Source organism: Rhinoraja longicauda, chromosome 33 (genome assembly GCF_053455715.1).
Source record: "Rhinoraja longicauda isolate Sanriku21f chromosome 33, sRhiLon1.1, whole genome shotgun sequence".
In the NCBI taxonomy this organism is placed as follows: domain Eukaryota; kingdom Metazoa; phylum Chordata; class Chondrichthyes; order Rajiformes; family Arhynchobatidae; genus Rhinoraja; species Rhinoraja longicauda.
Window position 1 is genome coordinate 13,842,327 of NC_135985.1, and position 20,857 is coordinate 13,863,183.

General features: G+C 40.6%; 1 protein-coding gene across 6 annotated transcripts in view; it reads right to left on the reverse strand.

Moving 5' to 3' along the window:
- Positions 1-20,857, reverse strand: part of pde8a (phosphodiesterase 8A) — an 86,372-nt gene that overhangs the window by 30,229 nt on the left and 35,286 nt on the right. For 4 of the 6 annotated variants that reach the window (XM_078427522.1, XM_078427518.1, XM_078427523.1 and 1 more), the window contains 8 exons: positions 19,635-19,713; positions 17,885-18,025; positions 14,410-14,498; positions 10,555-10,600; positions 10,418-10,466; positions 8,992-9,066; positions 5,349-5,419; positions 4,896-5,060 (listed from right to left, as the gene is read on the reverse strand). In XM_078427522.1, the coding sequence (XP_078283648.1) occupies positions 4,896-5,060; positions 5,349-5,419; positions 8,992-9,066; positions 10,418-10,466; positions 10,555-10,600; positions 14,410-14,498; positions 17,885-18,025; positions 19,635-19,713 (715 nt within the window). The remainder of the gene's footprint in view (positions 1-4,895; positions 5,061-5,348; positions 5,420-8,991; positions 9,067-10,417; positions 10,467-10,554; positions 10,601-14,409; positions 14,499-17,884; positions 18,026-19,634; positions 19,714-20,857) is intronic. The other 2 variants (XM_078427520.1, XM_078427519.1) reach the window with 2 other exon arrangements.

The window sequence follows — 20,857 nt, forward strand, 5'->3', positions numbered from 1 at the left end:
TGCGCTACCGTGCCACCCCAAGAATCTTGCATTCCTGTTGAATACGGTTTCAGTATTTGACGTACCAGTCAACAGTCAGTATGGGTACCCAGATCAACAGGTTCAGCCCTCATTCCCGAGCATAGTTTGCTTTGTTTGCTAGAGATTATGGAAACACAAAATAGCTGATATCTCTTCAGCCATTTGGTAAAATATTAAGCAGCTCAGAGAAGACTGCAACATCTGAGAACTCAAGACCACAGAAGGCTTAGCTGGAACCCCATTTCAAGTTAGATGGATCAATACAAAATGGTACTTCCTCAGCACTCAGAAGGAAATTTTGTGGTGTCAGATCTGGGATGTGATGCACTGCTCTCACCCTTCTGAAAGAGCAACTGATGAATGAGACAGCCATCCTGTTCCAGAAGTATACTAACATTTGGTCAGAGAATAAACCTGTACTGAGGCAGCATCTATGTTGTTTCATTTATTCCCCCTTTTTTCTACACCTACATCAGCAGCATCACTGGTAAAGATGGTGCAGAGCCTCAAGCCTTCTGATACTTACTGAAGGTTGAGTGATTGCACACCATTCCATTGTGCAGAGCTTACTATCCCAATTACTGGGTGAGCAACAAAAAATACCACACAGCAGTGAAAATCAGGAAGCCTGACTAACTCAGTTACTCTCTCAAGCAAGTAAGCTCTGCTTTCAAAATTGTGCACAGAACTTTATGGTCCTAGATGAGAGCAGAGAGTTCACAAAAGTCAATAGATTGCCAGCACAACTCAGCAGTGATGACCACATACTGAGGGACAACTCCTTCGGATGCACTCCCAGTGCTCACCACAGGCTCCCAAGATTCTTATAATAGGAGTAGGCCATTATTAACTTGCACCTGATCACAGCTAATCTTTCACTTCAGAACCACTTTCCTGCAGTAATCCCATATCCTTTGGTAACCAAGAACTGATATCTGGCTTGATACTCTGTAACTGCCTCCACAGCCTTCTTGAGTAGAAAATTCATCACCCTCAGATGGAAAAAAAATCTTCCCATCTCTGCCCTGAATGACTGACACCTTTTAGAGGTTGAGACTCTTGGGTTCTCGATATAGCAAGCCAGACTTTTGTTTTCAAATCCAATTGGAATATTTTGTTTATTTACTTATTCACTTTACAGAATCTAGCTGTGACTGCAAGGTGAGCAATTGTCGCTGATCCCCAAACGTAGTGGAATAGGCGTGGTCGTGAATAGCCATCTTAAACCACTGCAGGTCCTTGCCATATTTCCTGACCACAAGAGAGATCATTAGGCTCAGAGTCTATGCCTGTTCCAAAAGCAAACATATCTATCTCATTCTCCCATTTATTTCTCTTTAATCTAACTTTCACAAGCCCATTAACACCATAATTCATCTACTATTCATTTATATCAGGGTAATTTAGCCAATTATCCTAACAAATGACACACCTTTGGGATGAGAGTAGAAGCAGGTGCATGCAGAGAACCCCCCCAGTCTCAGGGAGAACATGCAAACTCCACACGGAGAGCACCAGAGGCCAAGATTAAATTCAGTGCCACTGTGCCATTCAGGATTTAGATCCAGCAACATTAAGGAACAGAGCATTATTTCCAAATCAAGATGGTGGGTGACTTGGAGGGCCCTAAACTTGGGGAGGGGGATTTTCATAGTTTAAGACTGAACCTGGTGGAAGTAGATTGGGAGCAGCTGCTAGATGAGAAAGTATCATTCATCAAGTAGAAGGCATTAAAAAGCGAGAGGGTAAGTGTTCAGAGTCAGCAAAAAGGGTACTAACCAAAAGATGGCAAGCTCGGAGAATCTTGGTAATAATGACTGTTGAAGTTTGATCAGGGAAAAGTAGGAAACCGATGTCGGGTACAGAGAATTGATATTGAACGAGTTCTTTGCAGTTATAGAGCATATAGGAGAGAACGAGAGAAAGGTTGGGAGGGCAAAAAGGGGCCATGAAATGATCTTGGTAAGTTGGATTAAGCAACATCTTAAAATCTTTCGTAACTGTATTAGAAGCAGCCTCTCCCTGCTTCCCTTCTTAAACAGAGGAATATTATTGGCCAACCTCTAGTCTTCTGGTACCTCGCCTGTGGCTCGGAAATATCCAAAAATCTTGTTTGTTTCTGATAGCATTCTGGGATAAATCTCATCCAGCTTTGGGAATTTGTCCACCTTTCAATGTTGCAAAACACCTAATAACTGCCTTCTTAATACTGATAAGCTCGAGACTATCCTTCCACCCTTTCCTAAACATTGTCCTCTATAATCTATGTCTAGATAATTAGTATTCATTTTGGACCTTATCGACATCCATTCGCTGGCTCGGCAAACAGGTTGACAGTTTTTAAATCATCAAGCGGACTACGCTGGCTATCTTCTTGCTCCTAACATACCCACAGAATGACTTTGATTTGCCTTAAACCTACCTGTCAAGGATATTGCTTAGATTTTTATTCTATTATTCTTTACACTATTATTGATCTGTTATTTCCAATTTAATTTGCATAGTCGATGTGTATTAATTTTTTCTATGATTATTGCATCATTTATTTGCATGCCTCTAATTTTATGAGTATTACTATATGCTGCATTACCACTAGTCTAAGAATGTATACAGAGACTCCCTGGGTTATGAATGACCCGAATTATACAAAATCAGACTTTAAGAAAATTCACCCATACATTAAAACATTTTTCAAGTTAGTGATAGCAATACATTCTTGTGGGATTCTTTAACGATTGGACATGGGATATATTCCATTAGTTTAATTATGGGTAGCATTTAGTGGGTTATTCAATGAAGTGTATGCAGATCAATTTTTGATTTAGAGAAAAGAGCTCACAAATAGTTTTCAGGTTTATGTTACCTGGTAACATAAATAGTTTATGTTACCTGGAAACTGTCTGTATACAACTACAACCAACATTTTCTGCCCCTTGCTGTGACTTCGCTCCACACATTTGATTCTCCTTCTGGAAAAATGAAACTAGTTCACACCCAAGTCCCTGGGGATTGGTGTAGAATAGAGGTCTAGGGGGGGTGCAAATGCATATTCAATGGAAGTGGGGACACAGGTAGAAGGGTAGTGAAGATGATATTTGGGACGCTTGTTTTAATTGATCGGTGTATAGAGTACAGGAATTGGACATCATCTTTTTGAAAGCGTAGGCTTGAGGATGGGGGGGGGGGGGGGGAGACCTTCTAGATGTTTATAAAAACAGGAGGAGCAGAGAAAAGGTGAATAGCCACAGCCTTTTCGTCAGACTAGGGTAGTCTAAAGCTGGAGTGCATAGATTTAAAGATGAGAGGGAAAAAAAATTAAAAGGGTCCCAAGGGGCAACTTTCTCCTCAGAGGGCAATGCAAATGCAGAATGGGCTGGCTGAGGAAGTGGTAGGCGAAGATACAATTACAACATATAAAAGACAATTACATGGAAAGGAAGGGTTTAGACAGATACGGGGCAGATATAGGCAAGTGGCACGAGCTTGGTTAGGCAAATTGGTTGATCTGGACACGTTAGGCTAAAGGGTCTGTTTCTGTGTTGCGCAACACACTGTGTGACTATGACAGAGCTTTTTTAGAACTCAAGAGCTTTAAAAATGTCATTAGTGATTACTAAACGCAGGATGGGTTAAAAATTGATTGTTGATTTAATGCTAAAATAAACAGGTCGGGATAGAAGTGGGGCAGATAATAAAAGCTTGAATGTTTCCTTTAGTTTCAAAAATGGAATGCTCAAAGAACTCAGCAGATCAAGCAGCATCTGGGAAGGAAAAAGATGCAAGTTAATGTTTCAGGTCAAGACCTTACACTAGGACTGAGAAAAAAAGAGGATGGATTGCCAGTATATAGCTGTACGAGTGAAGGTGGGAGAGACTCGCAAGTGATCGATGGAATCACATCGGGAGAGCTTGATGGGCAGATGGAGCTGGATGGTGGTGTGTGGAGTGAACAGAGCTAGTAGGTTATAAGTGAAACCAGATTTCCTGGTTGAGATTTATGAGTGGTCATGAAATACTGACAAAAAATGCTGGAAGACTGGGGGATGGCAAATGTTGTGCCTCTATTCAAGAAGGGCTGCAGGGAAAAGGCTGGGAACTACAGGCCAGTGAGCTTAACATCTGTGGTCAGAAAGCTGCTAGAGTGTATTCTGTGGGATCGGATATACATGCATTTAGATGGACAAGGGCTTTAAGAAACATTTTGATAGGCACATGGAGGGGACAGGTTTAGAGGGATATGGACCAAACGCAGGCAGGTAGGATTAGTAGGATCTGTAGCAATGGAGAAGTCTGAGGAAAGATAGGTCAGTGTCAAGTCAAGTCAATTTTTATTTGTATAGCACATTTAAAAACAACCCACGTTGACCAAAGTGCTGTACATCTGATTAGGTACTAAGGAAAAAAATGAAACATAAAGTAGCACGCAAACAGTTCACAGCGCCTCCTCAATGAGTGGAGAGAGAGTTAAAATGATATACAATTGGAATTGTCCTCTTGTGTTCTCCTCCCACAAACACTCACTAAAGCATTTTCTTTTCCATTTGTACCTCTACCATCCCCTCCCTCACCTGGCTGCATATCTACTTGCAACCCATCTATATTCACCCATCATTCACCTGCTCTTCCTTTTCCAGTACTGTTATATCCCAGCAAACTTTCCTCTTCCCTCTCAGTCACGAAGGATCTTGACCCAAAATGTTAATTTACATCTCTTGCCTCCACAAATGCTGCCTGACCCAGAGTTCATGTTGTTTCTTATTCAGGATTCCAGCATCTGCAGTCTTTTCCAGTCTAGCAAAACCACTGAAAAGTGACTTATATTCGATAGAATGTTGTAAATTATTTCTAAAGAATATTGTTCAAGTTGAACTTACTGACATCAGGCCATCAACCAGATCACTGGTGTGTGGATCCTCTTCATTGCGTCTAATCCGTGGAGAGTATAATTCTGTAGTTTGCAGAATATCCAGCACATGACCCAAAGATTCAGCTACTGCGTCAGAGCTGTTCTCTTTCGCCACATTTATTATATTTATTACCTTAAAATGAAGAGTAATAAACTGATTAGCCCCTTTGAAGCATTTCAACCCATTAATATGCTATTTACATTCAGCACCCCAGACGCTATTGGCAACTCATCACCCCAAGTTAGAGGCAAGCAGATTACCACCAATAATGCAAGGCTGCAATCGGCATACACATCATGTATTCCATTCTACTGATTATCAGTTTCATACCATTTCATGCAAAGTTAAATACAATATAATCACTTTAAAATAACTTGGATAATGCATGTATTACATCAGGACGGACCTAGTTAATTCTACCTTGGTAATTGGTGCTTCAATGGTCATGGAATGTATCCTAACAATTGAGGATTTCGTACCATGAACGCTCCCTGTGAAATGAACAAAGAGACAAAAAAAAACCCAAATGTGTTAAATTTATGTAGAATGCATCCACGATTTTACTGCAGCTTGCATTACTGCAAAGTACCTACAGTGCCCTCTATAATGTTTGGGACAAAGACCTATCATATATTTATTTGCCTCTGTGCTCCACAATTTGAGATTTGTAATAGAAAAAAAATCACATGAGGTTAAAGTACTGATTGTCAGATATTATTAAAGGATATTTTTACATGTTTTGGTTTTACCATGTAGAAATTACAGCTGTGCTTATACATAGTCCCCCCTATTTCAGGGCACCATAATGTTTGGGACACATGGCTTCACAAGCGTTTGTAATTGCTCAGGTGTGTTTAAATGCCTCCTTAATGCAGGTGTAAGAGAGCTCTCAGCACCTAGTCTTTCCTCCAGTCTTTCCATCACCTTTGGAAACTTTTATTGCTGTTTATCAACACGAGGACCAAAGTTGTGCCAATGAAAGTCAAAGAGGCCATTATGAGACCGAGAAACAAGAATAAAACTGCCAGAGACATCAGCCAAACATTAGGCTTATCAAAATCAACTGTTTAGAACATCATTAAGAAGAAAGAGAGCACTGGTGAGCTTACTAATCACAAAGGGACTGGCAGGCCAAGGAAGAGCTCCACAGCTAATGAGAGAAGAATTCTCTCTATAATAAAGAAAAATCCCCAAACACCTGTCCGACAGATCAGAAACACTCTTCAGGAGTCAGGTGTGGATTTGTCAATGACCACTGTCCACAAAAGACTTCATGATCCTACATGATCCTACACTAGTTAGCTGCAAAAATAGGATGGCCAGGTTACAGTTTGCTAAGTACTTAAACGAGCAACTACAGTTCTGGAAAAAAGGTCTTGTGCACAGATGAGATGAAGATTAACTTACATCAGAGTGATGGCAAGAGCAAAGTATGGACGAGAGAAGGAACTGCCTCAGATCCAAAGCATACCACCTCATCTGTGAAACATGGTGGTGGGGGTGTTATGGCCTGGGCATGTATGGCTGCTGAAGGTACTGGCTCACTTATCTTCATTGATGACACAACTGCTGATGGTAGTAGCATAATAAATTCTGAAGTTTATAGACACATCTTATCTGATCAAGTTCAAACAAATGTCTCAAAACACATTGGCCGGCGGTTGATTCCAAAGCAAGACAATGATCCCAAACATACTGCTAAAGCAACAAAGGTGTTTTTCAAAGCTAAGAAATGGTCAGTTCATGAGTGGCCAAGCCAATCATCCGATCTGAATCCAATTGAGCATGCCTTTTATTTGCTGGAGAAAACTGAAGGGCACGAGCTCCCAAAACAAGCATGATGGCTGCAATACAGGCCTGGCAGAGCATCACCAGAGAAGACACCCAGCAACTGGTGATGGCCATGAATCACAAGCAGTCATTGCATGCAGAGGATATGCAACAAAATACTAAACATGACTACTTTCATTTACATGACATTGCTGTATCCCAAACATTATGGTGCCCTGAAATGGAGGGGGACTATGTCTTAACACAGCTGTAATTTCTACATGGTGAAACCAAAATGTATAAAAATGGTCTTTATTAAAATCTGACAATGTGCACTTTAACAACATGTGATATTTTCTATTACAAACCTCAAATTGTGGAGTACAGAGGCAAATAAATAAATGATGGGTCTTTGTCCCAAACATTATGGAGGGCACCGTATACTATGAATATGCACCTGAAAAAAATCGCTTTAACTAATGATTTCAATGAGGATTTGGCAGAAGTGAAAATAATGGTAAAGATTCTGAGGCAGAGTTTAAAATCATCAAGCAATTAGGAAGGCAAATTGCATCATTTAAGTATGGACTCAATGGGCCGAATGGCCTAATTCTGCTCCTATGGCTTACAATGCCACACTGCAGTTATATGGGACTTTAGAGACCACTTGCAGCCTGCAAGATATACGTCATATAGGGAGAATGGACTCCGGGATGGCAGGTTTGCCATTCAAAGAGAGATAGGCTAGACTTAGCCTGTACCTCCTGGAGTTTAGAAGAAAGAGAGCATCTAATTGAAACTTAGAAAATGCTTATGAGGCTCAACATAGAGGATGTGAATGTTCCTCTGATGGTAGAGTTTGAAAAATAAGTCTCAGACTAAGATACAGAACTGAAATACAGCACTGAGATACAGAAAGGGTAGAACATGTGATGACCAGGTTCACATTATAGAAAAGTAGAAACCCACAGAATCCAGAGGAAAATAGTTTATTAATTGGGTATATGAGAGAAAGCAAAAGGTAAAAGTAAAGGGAAGTTTTTTGTAAACAGAGCTCTTTGCATTGAAGTTCTGCAATGGGTCTGTTGTTTTTTCATTGCATCAATGATTTAGATCTAAACATAGGATCTATGATTAGGAAGTTTGCTTCTGATACCAATATTGGCAGTTCAGTTGACATTGAAGAAGAAAGATAAACTGCAGGAAGATACCAATGAACTGGTCAAATGTGCAGAAACAGAGTGTAGATCAGTTAATGCCAACAGGGAGGGCAAATAAAAGAAATACATGATAAATGAACGTAGCAGGATAGGTAGCAAGGTGGTGAATACAGCATCCTGATACACTTTTTCTGAAGCAATTTCTCACTGATCCTAAATTGCTAACCCCTTGCTCCAAGAATACAACCTTACTTCTAAAATCTCCAGTCAGAGAACACAGCCTGGTAAAAGTGCTCCAAAACTTTAGTAACAAAAATCTAACTGGAATCACAGGTGATGTCACATGCAAATGAATCCAGAGTGTTTGGATTGTATTTTCAGCAAGACCAGAAAATAATTTGCTTCTAAAATCTGTTTCACACATCAAGGCCCAAAACTAGTCATTTAGCTGACACTTTCATAATAATCAAGAGCAGAAATAAGTCAATTAACCTCTCACGCCTGCACTACTATTTACTAAAAACATGGCTAATTGAAACACCACTTTCTTACACTCTCTCAATACCTCTAGTCATATTACCCCCCATATGTCTGTCATCCTTCACTGTGAAGACATTCAATGACTGCCTCCATGACGCTCCAAAGAGAGAATCCCAAGGATCATGACAGAAGAATTTTCTCCTCACTCTCTTAAGTGGACAACCCATAATGATGAAACTAGGCTTCTCGGTTCCAAAGATACCTATATCCTCTCAGAATCCTCACCAAAAAAATAATGCTAGAGTAACACACTGTAGGACAGGCAGCATCTGTGGAGGGAAATGAAAAGATGACGTTTGGGTTGGGACACTTCTTCAGATCACCTCTCATTCCAATGAATTTAGGCTTGAACTGTTCAACCTTTCTTCAAATATCAACACCTATGTCTCAAGAATCAGTCTGTGCACTGTCTCCAATGTAAATATATTCTTCCTTGAATACAGAAACCAGTACCATGCAGTATTACAGGTGCAGTCTCACCACCTTTCTGCAAAATTGCATCAAAACCTCCCTACTTTTATAATCCATTCCTCTGGCAAGCACAACACAATTGTGTAATTGAGGTTATTGTAACCTTGTTGCAAGTGACATACCATCACTCCCTCGTGATGTGTTGGATCTGACATCAGAACTTTTCCTCCTGTCTTTGTACTTGGAAGTACACAAGTCTATAAAAGAAGCAATGAACTATTAAACCCGTCAGGGGCAAGTACAGGGACTTTTTAAGAATAGCATATTAAATTAATGCATTTCATACACATATACGCACATCCGTACGTGTTCGCTAATTATGGGAGTATGGGTGTGAAGGAGTTCTGTTGGCCTCCACCTTCCACACACCACACTAAATATTCTCTCACATCCCTTTGTATGTCCCCATCACCAAGATGTTGTCCACAGTCCCCAAATACCATCAAAACAAATCATTAATCAATGTCAGCCATTATTCTTCTGGCCATGTGCACTTGATAAAAGATTAAAAAGGAAATGGGTCAGAACAGAGACGAAAGATCAGACTGGGCACTGCATTGGAAAGCTTGTTAATAAAAGACAAATGTTAACTCTCTAGTGCTCCTTGATCACGGCCAATGTGCTGCTTCTCATTAACATTTGTGACCAACAAAGGAACTTTGTTACAGGAAATGAAGAAATGGTTCCAGTGGCAAGAGGGTCAGTAACCAGAGGACTGAAAGGAGTTGGCCAAAGATCCAAAGGGAAGGCAATGTTTTCTTTAAACAATGCAAAGTAGTGCCAGAAAAGACAGGGAATCAGATTTAAGAACAATTGGCAAAGAGGAAATGAGTATCCATTTAATTTTAAGAACAATGCATAAGTTTGACTTAATTTTTTTTTAAATCATAGGTATACCACCTTCAATACACAAATCAGGACATTCACCATAAAGTTTTATTTCTATTAAACTGTATAAATTCCAGTTTAGATCAATTTCAGACCTTGGCTGGAGATCTGTACAAAACAGCGCTCTGTCTTTGTCTGATTAGTATAGTATATTTTGTCATATGTACTGAGATACCAAAAACAGTTTTGCATGCTAACGAGACAACTCATACCACACATGACTACGGTCAAACCAAGCACAAGTATATAAGTGGTGCAAAAAGAAAAAGGAAACAGAATATAGTGTTATAGCTACAGGGAAAGTGCAATAAGAAAGTGCAAGGGCCTGGAGGAGGTAGATTGGTAGATCACAATTAATTCGTCTTTTATCAATAATCTGATAACAGCTGGGAGGAATGATAAATACAGCTGCATTCCACTCCAGCATCACATCCTCTCATCTCTCCATCACCAAATAGCACACTTTCCATCTTGCAATAGCTAAAGACATATCCAGATAGCAAGAAACATATCATTTGCGATAAGTACAACAGTTCGTACTGTGCCAAAGTAGAGAACAATCCCCTTCTTTCATCAATTAACTTGTGCTTCTTTATTCTAATCAACACCCTTGTACCAGGTACATCAACACAGAGGGAAAGAAATTAAATAACATAGTACCTGGTGGAGACTCAACCTGAAGTCGACCAGAAAATCCAGATACGTCAGCCTGTAACAGCAGACAAATGATCACATGAAGGAAATTGTTGCAAAAAAAACAAAGAAAAAGGAAGCATACACAGATCTCACACACCTACCTTATTTTCATATGTGGTCTCAATAAACACATAGTGTCTAATTTTCCTAATAAGAAAAGAAGTTCTAATTAGAAGATTTACAAATTCCAGCAGCAGACATCTCAAATGATAAGCACAGCTCAGCATGTAGTAACTGGCCTCTGGGAGATTTTGCTCTGTGGTTAAGCAACACTAAACCTCTTTGAAAGATTTATTAGAAATGCAGGTAAATGGAACTAGCTTAGATGGGAATCTTGGTGGGCATGGACGACTTGGCCCAAAAGAGCCCGTTTCCAATGCTGTACGACTAAACCTGAATCAGGAGATAGTTTCAGAAACCATTAAAAACTACTACAGTGCCCTCCATAATGTTTGGGACAAAGACCCATCATTTATTTATTTGCCTCTATACTCCATAATTTGAGATTTGTAAGAGAAAAAAAATCACACGTGGTTAAAGTGCACATTGTCAGATTTTAATAAAGGCCATTTTTATACATTTTGGTTTCACCATGTAGAAATTACAGCTATGTTTATACATAGTCCCCCCATTTCAGGGCACCATAATGTTTGGGACATAGCAATGTCATGTAAATGAAAGTAGTCATGTTTAGTATTTTGTTACAATCCTTTGCATGCAATGACTGCTTGAAATCTGCAATTCATGGACATCACCAGTTGCTGGGTGTCTTCTCTGGTGATGCTCTGCAAGGCCTGTATTGCAGCCATCTTTAGCTTATGCTTGTTTTGGGGGCTAGTCCCCTTCAGTTTTCTCTTCAGCATATAAAAGGCATGCATGTTCAATTGGGTTCAGATCGGGTGATTGACTTGGCCACTCAAGAATTGACCATTTCTTAGCTTTGAAAAACTCCTTTGTTGCTTTAGCAGCATGTTTGGGATCATTGTCTTGCTGTAGAATGAACTGCCGGCCCATGCATTTTGAGGCATTTGTTTGAACTTGAGCAGTGTCTATACACTTCAGAATTCATTATGCTACCATCAGCAGTTGTATCATCAATGAAGATAAGTGAGCCAGTACCTACAGCAGCCATACATGCCCAGGCCATAACACTCCCACCACCGTGTTTCACAGATCAGGTGGTATGCTTTGGATCTTGGGAGATCCTTCTCTCCTCCATACTTTGCTCTTGCCATCACTCTGATATGTTAATCCTCATCTCATCTATCCACAAGACCTTTTTTCCAGAACTGTGGTTGCTCTTTTAAGTACTTCTTGGCAAACTGTAACCCAGCCATCCTATTTTTGCGGCTAACCAGCGGTTTTCATCTTACAGTGTAGCCTCTGTACCACTCGTACAGTGGTCATTGACAAATCCACATCTGACTCCTGAAGAGTATTTTGATCTGTCAGACAGGTGTTTGGGGGATTTTCTTTATTATAGAGAGAATTCTTCTCTCATCAGCTGTGGAGGTCTTCCTTGACCTGCCAGTCGCTTTGCGATTAATAAGCTGTCTTTTTTCTTAATGATGTTCCAAACAGTTGATTTTGGTAAGTCTAAGGTTTGGCTGATGTCTCTAAGTTTCATTCTTATTTCTCAGTCTCATAATGGCTTCTTTGTCTTTCATTGGCACAACTTTCTTCCTCATGTTGATAAACAGCAATAAAAGTTTACAAAGGTGATGGAAAGACTGAAAGACTAGGTGCTGAGAGCTCTCTTATACCTGCATTAAGGAGGCAATTAAACACACCTGAGCAATTACAAACGCTTGTGAAGCCATGTGTCCCAGACATTATGGTGCCCTGAAATGGGGGGGGGGGGGATTATGTATAAACACAGCTGTAATTTCTACATGGTGAAACCAAAATGTATAAAAATACCCTTTAATAAAATCTGACAATGTGCACTTTAACCACATGTGATTTTTTTCTATTACAAATCTCAAATTGTGGAGTATAGAGGCAAATAAATAAATGATGGGTCTTTGCCCCAAACATTATGGAGGGCACTGTAATTCCATCTGATCCAGATCAGGTTTTAACTCTGGTTAGTTCCACGGGGTCAGGTAGCCAATCCAGCACCAAGCTCAGTTTTTCTATACACTGCTGGTGCCCTGTTTACAATCAGTTCTAACCAGCTTCACTGGACCATATCGCAAACCTTCAGTTTGCCCGGGTTTAACTCAGAGTACAGGTTGAATACCAATTTTCCAGCACGTTCGTTGCCAGAACCTTTAAAGAATTATCTGTTTTCCCGAGCCGACAGAGGTCACGTGATATGAAATGTCAATACACCCTGGGCCCGCTAATGATACCTCGCCCGTGTCTCCAATGCACCATGGAGTGCCAGAAACTTAAATGAAACAAATATAAAATGTTAAATGGAAGTGAATGGAATGACCAGGCAACCCTCCTTGGCTTCCACCATCTCCCCGCCCATTTAAAGCCTCAGCTTTGGACCCCACATCCGACCTGCAAGGTGCACCAGTGAGCCCCTCTCACCTGCTGCTGTTTCTGCTCCCAATCGACCACCGCTGCCTGCTTCTGCCATCGCTCTGTCCAGTTGGCTTCTTTCCCTCTTCCCCCCCACCCCTCCCCACATCACTGCCTCCTCCTGCTTCTCACCCAGAGTCGCCGACATGGTCCACCTTGGAAGCAACAGCAGGTGAGAGGAGCATGGTCCACCTTGGAAGCAACAGCATGGTCTCCAGAGATCCTGACCCACCAAATTACTCCAGCACTTTGTGTCGTTTTGTCTATTAACCATTATCTGAAGTCATCGGCAACTACAGACAGCACCATCTCCACTAAAGTCCTTTATAATGAGGGTTTACTGTTAATGGACCATATCGAAAGGAGGGATCAAATTCAAATAGTCTTTATTAACAAGATTCTCAGAATTTGCCACCTTTTGGTTCTTACCCACAGTGACATGCTGATTCTAAACACTTACCCTCTCATGTTTTTAACGCCTTCTACTTGATGAATGTTGCTTTCCCATCTAGCAGCTGCTCCCAATCTACTTCCACCAGGTCCAGTCTTAAACTATGGAAATACTCCTCCCCCAGTTTAGGGCCCTCCAAGTCAACCTCCATCTTTAGAAATAATGCTCTGTTCCTTAATATTGCTGGATCTAAATCGTAGATGGCACAGTGGTACTGGATTTAATCCTGACCTCTAGCGTTCTTAGTGTGCAGGTTGTCCCAAACATGTGTAATTTGTTAGGATAATTGGCAAAATTACCCTAATGTAAATGAGTAGTAGGTAAATTATGTGTTAATGGGCACATGAAAGTTAGATTAGAGAGAAATAAATGGGAGAATGAGTCTGATATGATTGCTTTTGGAACTCGCATAGATTTTGGGCTAAATGATCTCTTTTGTGATCAGAAATATGGGAAGGACCTGCAGTGGTTTAAGATGGTTGCTCACAACTGCCGCCTACATGCACCTACTTCCACACTCATCCCCTAGGTGTGTAATTTGATAGGATAATTGACTAAATTACCCAGATGTACCCTGGCGGAGCACACGCCAGAACAGAGCTGGTGATTTCAGAGCAGCTCTCCAAATCAGACAGGAAGCCACAATGAGATGTTGGCTTATGTTACCAGCCATCAAATGAGTCTGAGCAGTAAATTGTGCTGGGCTTCAATAATTTGGGATTGAAAGGGAGGAAGCAAGAGAACTGAAGCCAGGCATTTGCAGCATGCATTGAGAAACATTCAGAAAAAGGGGCAGAAAGTGATTCACCGCACAATGAACTGCTAGAAACTTGGAGTAGAGGACAGAATAAGTTTAAACCTTGTATATAATTGCAACAGAGACTGAAGATTTAGAAGTTATCAATACATATGTACAAAGCTGAAATTTCAATAAACTGCTTGTTCGATCTGCTAGCAAACGCATTGCACTCACCCTCCTTGTCCTATGACAGGCGCTATCTTCATATTTTGGCAAATGCTATCTCCATTTCTCTTTCTCCCATAGTACATTCCTTGCCATTGCTGTAAAGTCATAAGCAGAGATAGTGTCATCCAGGAATTTATGAATTCAGTTACAATAGTGAAGTGCATTTTCCTGCCATTGATGCAAGGCGAATTCCTCACACAAGTGAATGATTCAGCTGTCAACGATGAAGTACCACAGCTAAATGACTTCAGAAATTCTGCCTCGTTCCAAAAAGCTGCAACTTTTCCTTTCAAAGATGTCCAGCTCCTTTTAGAAAGCATGAATTGAATCTGCCTTCACTATCACCATAGTTCACTTTCATTCCCAGTGCTCTAGTTCTTAATCATTCTGTTGATGGGAACAGTTACTCTCCATTTATCCTTCGTGATGTCCTATAATTCTGAAAAATGCCCTCACAAAACCTTCCCTCCTGCCAACCTGAAACCCCTCCACACCCCAGGAGCAAACTTAACTAAAAGTTCTACTGCTGGAATTTATTTTTCAATTTTTCATTTTGTGGTTGTCACTGCACCACCCTACTTGCCTCTAATGGACGGCTTACTAGGATATTTCAGGAAGATTTTTAAGAGTCAACCACATCAACACCATACACAGACCACGCTGGATTAAAATAAAATGGCAGAACTCCTCCCTTAAAGGTCATGAAGGAACTAGATAAATATTTACTGCAATCTAAGAACTCTGCTTTCACCAGCATTATGACTGACTAAATTATTTACATTCCAGAGGTGTCACAGTGGGATCTGAACTCATGTCCCTGGATTGTTAACCTAGGCTTATTTAGTCTAGTAATTTACCCACCTTTTTATATCAAAAAATACTTTATTCAAGTAATAAATATTTACAAAACATCTACTTTTCAACAACTCCATCCGACATTTCCGGAGGTTACACATTCAAAGCAGATATTCATTTCCAATTTTACACAGAATCCCTTATTTTACCCACCTCCACACACAGTAACTATATTTATTTTTCTTGCTCAAGGCATTGTTGGCAACTACAGGATTTATTGCCTATCACCACTTCCCTCAAGGTAATGGTGATAAACTGCCTTACATACAGAGACATCATCACACAGCAAGAAATGCCCCTTTGCCATCTAGACTAACTAGATGAACTCAATTTTCTCCACACCCCACCCATGGTTTTCTACACCATCGTGTTTCAAGTGCTCATCTAAAAACTACTTAAATGTTGCAAGAGTACCTGCCTCCACCCCACCCTCTGGCAGTACGTGCTACATTTCAACCAATCAGTGGATGAAAACAAAAATCAAATCTTTCCAACTTCCCACCCCTTACCTCTGGCTATTTACATCTCTGCGAAGGGGGGAAGAAAAATTCTCACTACCCTCCTAGAAGTCCATCTCAGTCAACTTCCTGGTAAATTTTCTGCACAATTCCAACTTTCCTACTGGTATGATGATCAGAACAATGTACACAATACCAGCGGAGGCATGGTCAAGCAGGGCCTGGTCATATGTTCATGAACTACCTCAGTCCTTCTGGCCACCCACAGTGCTGTGGATTTGGGGGTTCTGGGATCGAGAGCCAGCAAATAATGAAGAAACACACGATATTTCTCAATCAAAATGGTAAGCATTAAAGGAAACCAGCAGGCATCCCCATGTATATGCTCTTGTTCGTCTTGGTGGTGGAGGTCTCAAGTTTAGGAGGTGCTATCAGAGTGGCCTAGGCAAGTAACTGCAGCGCATTTTGTAAATAGCACACACTGCAGTCAGTGCATGCCAGTGAAGGGATGAATAGTTAGAATACATGGGGTGTCTCTTAAACTAATGGCTTTATCTTTAATGGCCTGAAATTTGGAGGTCCAAATGTTCAGGCAAGTGGAACGTATTCCATGACACTCCTGACCTGTGCCTTGAAAACAGTGAAAAGTATCCAAGCTCTCCGGACAGTCACTCGCACGTTATTAATTCTTAGTGGCTATAATCCATTACTGAAAATCCTTCCTACACTCTCTCCAAAGGTTTCACTTCTTTCCTCATGTGTAGTGCCCAAAACCGGGCACAATACTCCTATTGTGGCTCAACCAGTGTTTTATAAAAGGTTCATCATGATTTCTTTGCTCTTATATTCTACGCCTTCATTTAAAAAACCAGGATCCAAAATCTTTTAATAATCACTTCCTTAACTTGTTTCATAAAAACAAACTGTTGGAGGAACTCAGTAAGTCAGGCAGCATCTATGGGGTCCAAGGGATAGTTGACATTTCAGGGTGAGACCCTGCATTAGGACTAAGTGTTAGAGGGGAGATAGCTAGAACATGCCAAAGGGTGGAGCAGTGGGCTACGAGTTTAGTGCAGGTTTTGATGTCTTGATAGTCATTTAGCATGGAAATTGACCATTTGGCCAACTGAATCTTTGCCAACCAGTGGGCACCCACCCATTTTAATCCCAGCTTGATCTTACGACCCTTTCCTTCAGACTGTTATAGGAGGAGGCGGCGAATTTTGTCATCCATTCCCAGCTTCACAGAATGTGATCCATTTTTCCTGGAGGGCGGCACGGTAGCGCAGCGGTAGAGTTGCTGCTTTACAGCGAATGCAGCGCCGAAGACTCTGGTTCGATCCTGACTACGGGTGCTGCACTGTAAGGAGTTTGTACGTTCTCCCCGTGACCTGCGTGGGTTTTCTCCGAGATCTTCGGTTTCCTCCCACACACCAAACACGTACAGGTTAATTGGCTGGGTAAATGTAAAAATTGTCCCTAGTGGGTGTAGGATAGTGTTAATGTACGGGGATCGCTGGGCGGCACGGACTTGGAGGGCCGAAAAGGTCTGTTTCCGGCTGTATATATATATGATATGATATTGCAAATGTCAGTAAAAACATTGGCAATTCCAGAGTCCTTAATCAGTATCCCCATTTTTACAGATTTTTGGAAGATTGTCAGCAATTTCCATCCTACCTCTGTTAGTAACCTATTATTTATTTCAGTTTTTTCCCAACATTATCTTCCAGTCTTTTCACTGTTTGTTTACTGAGAAGATTTTTGAATTCCCTTTTACTGAGCATTTCCGCAATGCCCTTTATATTTACTTTTTGAAACTTCCTCTGAACTCTCAATTAGACTGGCTCTCAATAAATGACTCATAACTTCGGTGGAGTTATATTTCATTTGTCATACAATCACCAATAATCACAGACACTCTGACAGATTGCTTCAGTAAAATCAGACTCAAGGATCCGAATGTGCTAGAGATATCCGGAGCCCCTCCCTGACATTCAGTCAGATGACGGGTCTCAACCTGAAACATCACCTATTCCTTTTCTCCAGAGATGCTGATTGGCCCGGAGTCATTCAAGCATTTTGTGTCCATCTCTGGAGTAACAATAATTGGCTTTCCATGCTGACAATTTTCCATGGTCTCAAGCTAGACACATCATCACACTTACCTTTCCATTTTCAATATAGGACTTGATCTTATCTGGGAGATCAACTTTATTTTTATCGCTCATGGGCTCTTGCGTTCGCTCCTTTCCTATCAATTCCTCTCTCTGGTAACCCATCATTCCTTCAAATGTGGGGTTCACATACTGCAGAACACAAGCAAAGTTGGCTAATTGGACTTTTAGATCAGACAGGTAGACTAAAATAGTTACATTCAACACAGTGGTCAGGTCTCCATTTTGAAAGGATGGAAGTTTCTTCAGCAACATGACTCTAGATTTAAAGTTTAAATTCTGGCTACATTAATCAGTCGCACAGCATGGGGAAAGGTTCTTTGGCCCACCATGTTCATTGCCAACCTTTATGACAATCTACTCTAATCCCATTTACTCGCATTGAGCAAGTCTGAAGAAGAGTCCCGACCCGAAACGTCATCCATTTTTTCCCCCAGATATGTTGCCTGACCAGCTGAGTTACTCCAGCACTTTGTGTCTATCTTTGGTATAAACCAGCATCTGTAGTTCATTTCTATACATTTTGCCCGCCTTGGGTTTGTATGCCCACATTAGGTCATAAAAGCTCTTCCAACATTTCCAGTTTTTGCTAAGAATTGAGGGAATAAACTGAAGAATGTTTCTGGCTTCTTTCCAGAACAATTATCAGGTAATGTAATACGTCCAGTCTTTATTCAGCAGCATGGCAGCCGTGCCTACTACTGAATCACTGGATAAGCTAAGATTAGTTGAGAAGCATGACTGCCATTGGCCTTAGCGCCCAGCAACACCTACAAATTTGTTTGTCATATCATTCGAATGCTGCCACTGGCATCTTCCTGCAGGGAGAACTTGCATTCTAATACATGAACATAGCAATGTGATTAAAACAAGAAATGAATGTATGCAGAGCATCACCTGGCTAGGTGCTTGGAATAAGTCATACAACTAGATTATCTTCAAAACCCCACCCAATAACATGGTCTTGTCACACGATCAGTCCGGACATTCCTCCACAAACAAAATCAAAGCTAAAGCCAAGATTGTTTAACAAGCACTTAATTAAATGACCTGCACACTACTGGAGGCATTTTACACACAGTTGCTCTGGCAATTACCATTACAAAGTTTAAAACAAGTTTACTGTGAAATCTCAAGAAGCAGAGACGAATGTCCAATCCAATGTTATTTTGTTGCTGACAAGGAACACTCCAAAGCACAAATAAGGAATCCTTTACTGTGCTTTAAGATCAGAGGAATTCAGTGGGATAGTCCAACATAATATGGTGTCAATATCTGACCTAAAGGATGCCACCAATAAGGCAACTCTCCTTTACAGCAGCACTGAATTTCAAAGATTTTTCACAAGGTTAAAACTGCAAATTTCAATTCAGAAAAGAATGTTGCCAAATTTCTGAAATGTTTGAAAGAATAAATTGTCACCCTTTTGAATTACCCCCAGACAGAAGGACGAGAATGGTCAGCGTACAGAAGGCTCCAATTATAAGAACAAATGTTGATAGTTTGGCCGATGACCTCAGTGTTAACTGCTTCCCCAAAGATGCTGCCTGGCTGCATTTAGTTTAAATTACACTATTTAACATATTTGATATGAATTACTATTATCTTCAAATAATTATGTACAATTTTGAATTTAGAGTGCAAAAGCTAAGCAAACTGATCATTGGAATTTGCAAATAAATGCTGTTGCTACCAAATAAAAGGGCAAGATGATGCCAAAGGCTCTAAATCAGCAACTGACCTGAACAATATTATCGTTGCTTGTAATTTCTATTGACTCTTGGCATTGGTCCAAAGCTGTGAAGATTGCACTAGATGCCCTGAGAGAGAGAGAAAAAAAGATGGGGGGAGCAAATGTATTATTTTAATAAGCTCAGACAGTATCAAGCAGATTATCCATGTTTTGTGGAACCTCTGCAAGAAACTAATGGGAACTAGTGAACAGATTTTTCAATATTTTTACTTGGATATGATGTATTTTTAAAATACTATTTTCTTGATCTTGCCAATATCGCGGATAAGAAGAACACAACTTTCAAGAGCAAGAATTGCCCTGTTACCCGTTAACTTCGATTGGTCACTTCGACTAGTAGATCTTCTCAGGCTGTGCCACAGAGCATTGCGTTATTGCTATAATCGAGCTGCTAATAACTGGAAGGCGTTTAGCATTTATTAATTTGATCTGCCTCACCTGGAATAGACCCTGCTTCCAGGAATGAACCTGCAGAGTGCCAAGCCCCTGTTCTGGTAATGTTCATCAGCCTCTACCAGGGGTTCTGGAAAACAGTTGGTGTATTGGGGGAAGGGAGGGAATGACCAGAGGCCTTATCATATGCATTACATCATTTTATTTGAAGTTTAATGGATTTTCATAACATAAATTGAATCATGAATGGTTTTTGATGAAACTAATTGTTGCACTTTGGCTGTTTCCCCAATTGAAAGTTCCAGCACTGACAATGATAAACTTTTGTTAGACAAGATTGTTAAGATATGTGGGACCAATCCAGGTAGCCAAATCAAGGTCCAGTCAAGCTAACATCATTCATAGGGGAGAACATGCTTGAGAGGCCTCTTTTTATTCTATATTTCATTTAGAAGTGGTGACTATGTCAGAAACAAAATTAAAACACTGCAGATGCTGTCAATCTAATCTGAGAAATGGTCACCAATCTGAAGCGTTGGATTCTCTTCCCACTGATGTGGCCAGACCTGCTGAGTGCAGCCAGAAATTTCTGTAGCTACCACAGGAAATCTTGTGCTGTCATCACTCCTTTCCCACTCAATCCCACTGGCAGGGTCAGACAACAGTGTTTTACAAAGAATGGAAAATATGTACTTGGGATGAACATGCATGAGCCAGCCCTGGGGTAATTGTAGATGTGAGCCACCCAGGCATCATCTTTAGCATTGATGATCAATAGTAGAGAAGGTTTGAATGTGAGACTAAGAATTGTGGAGAAA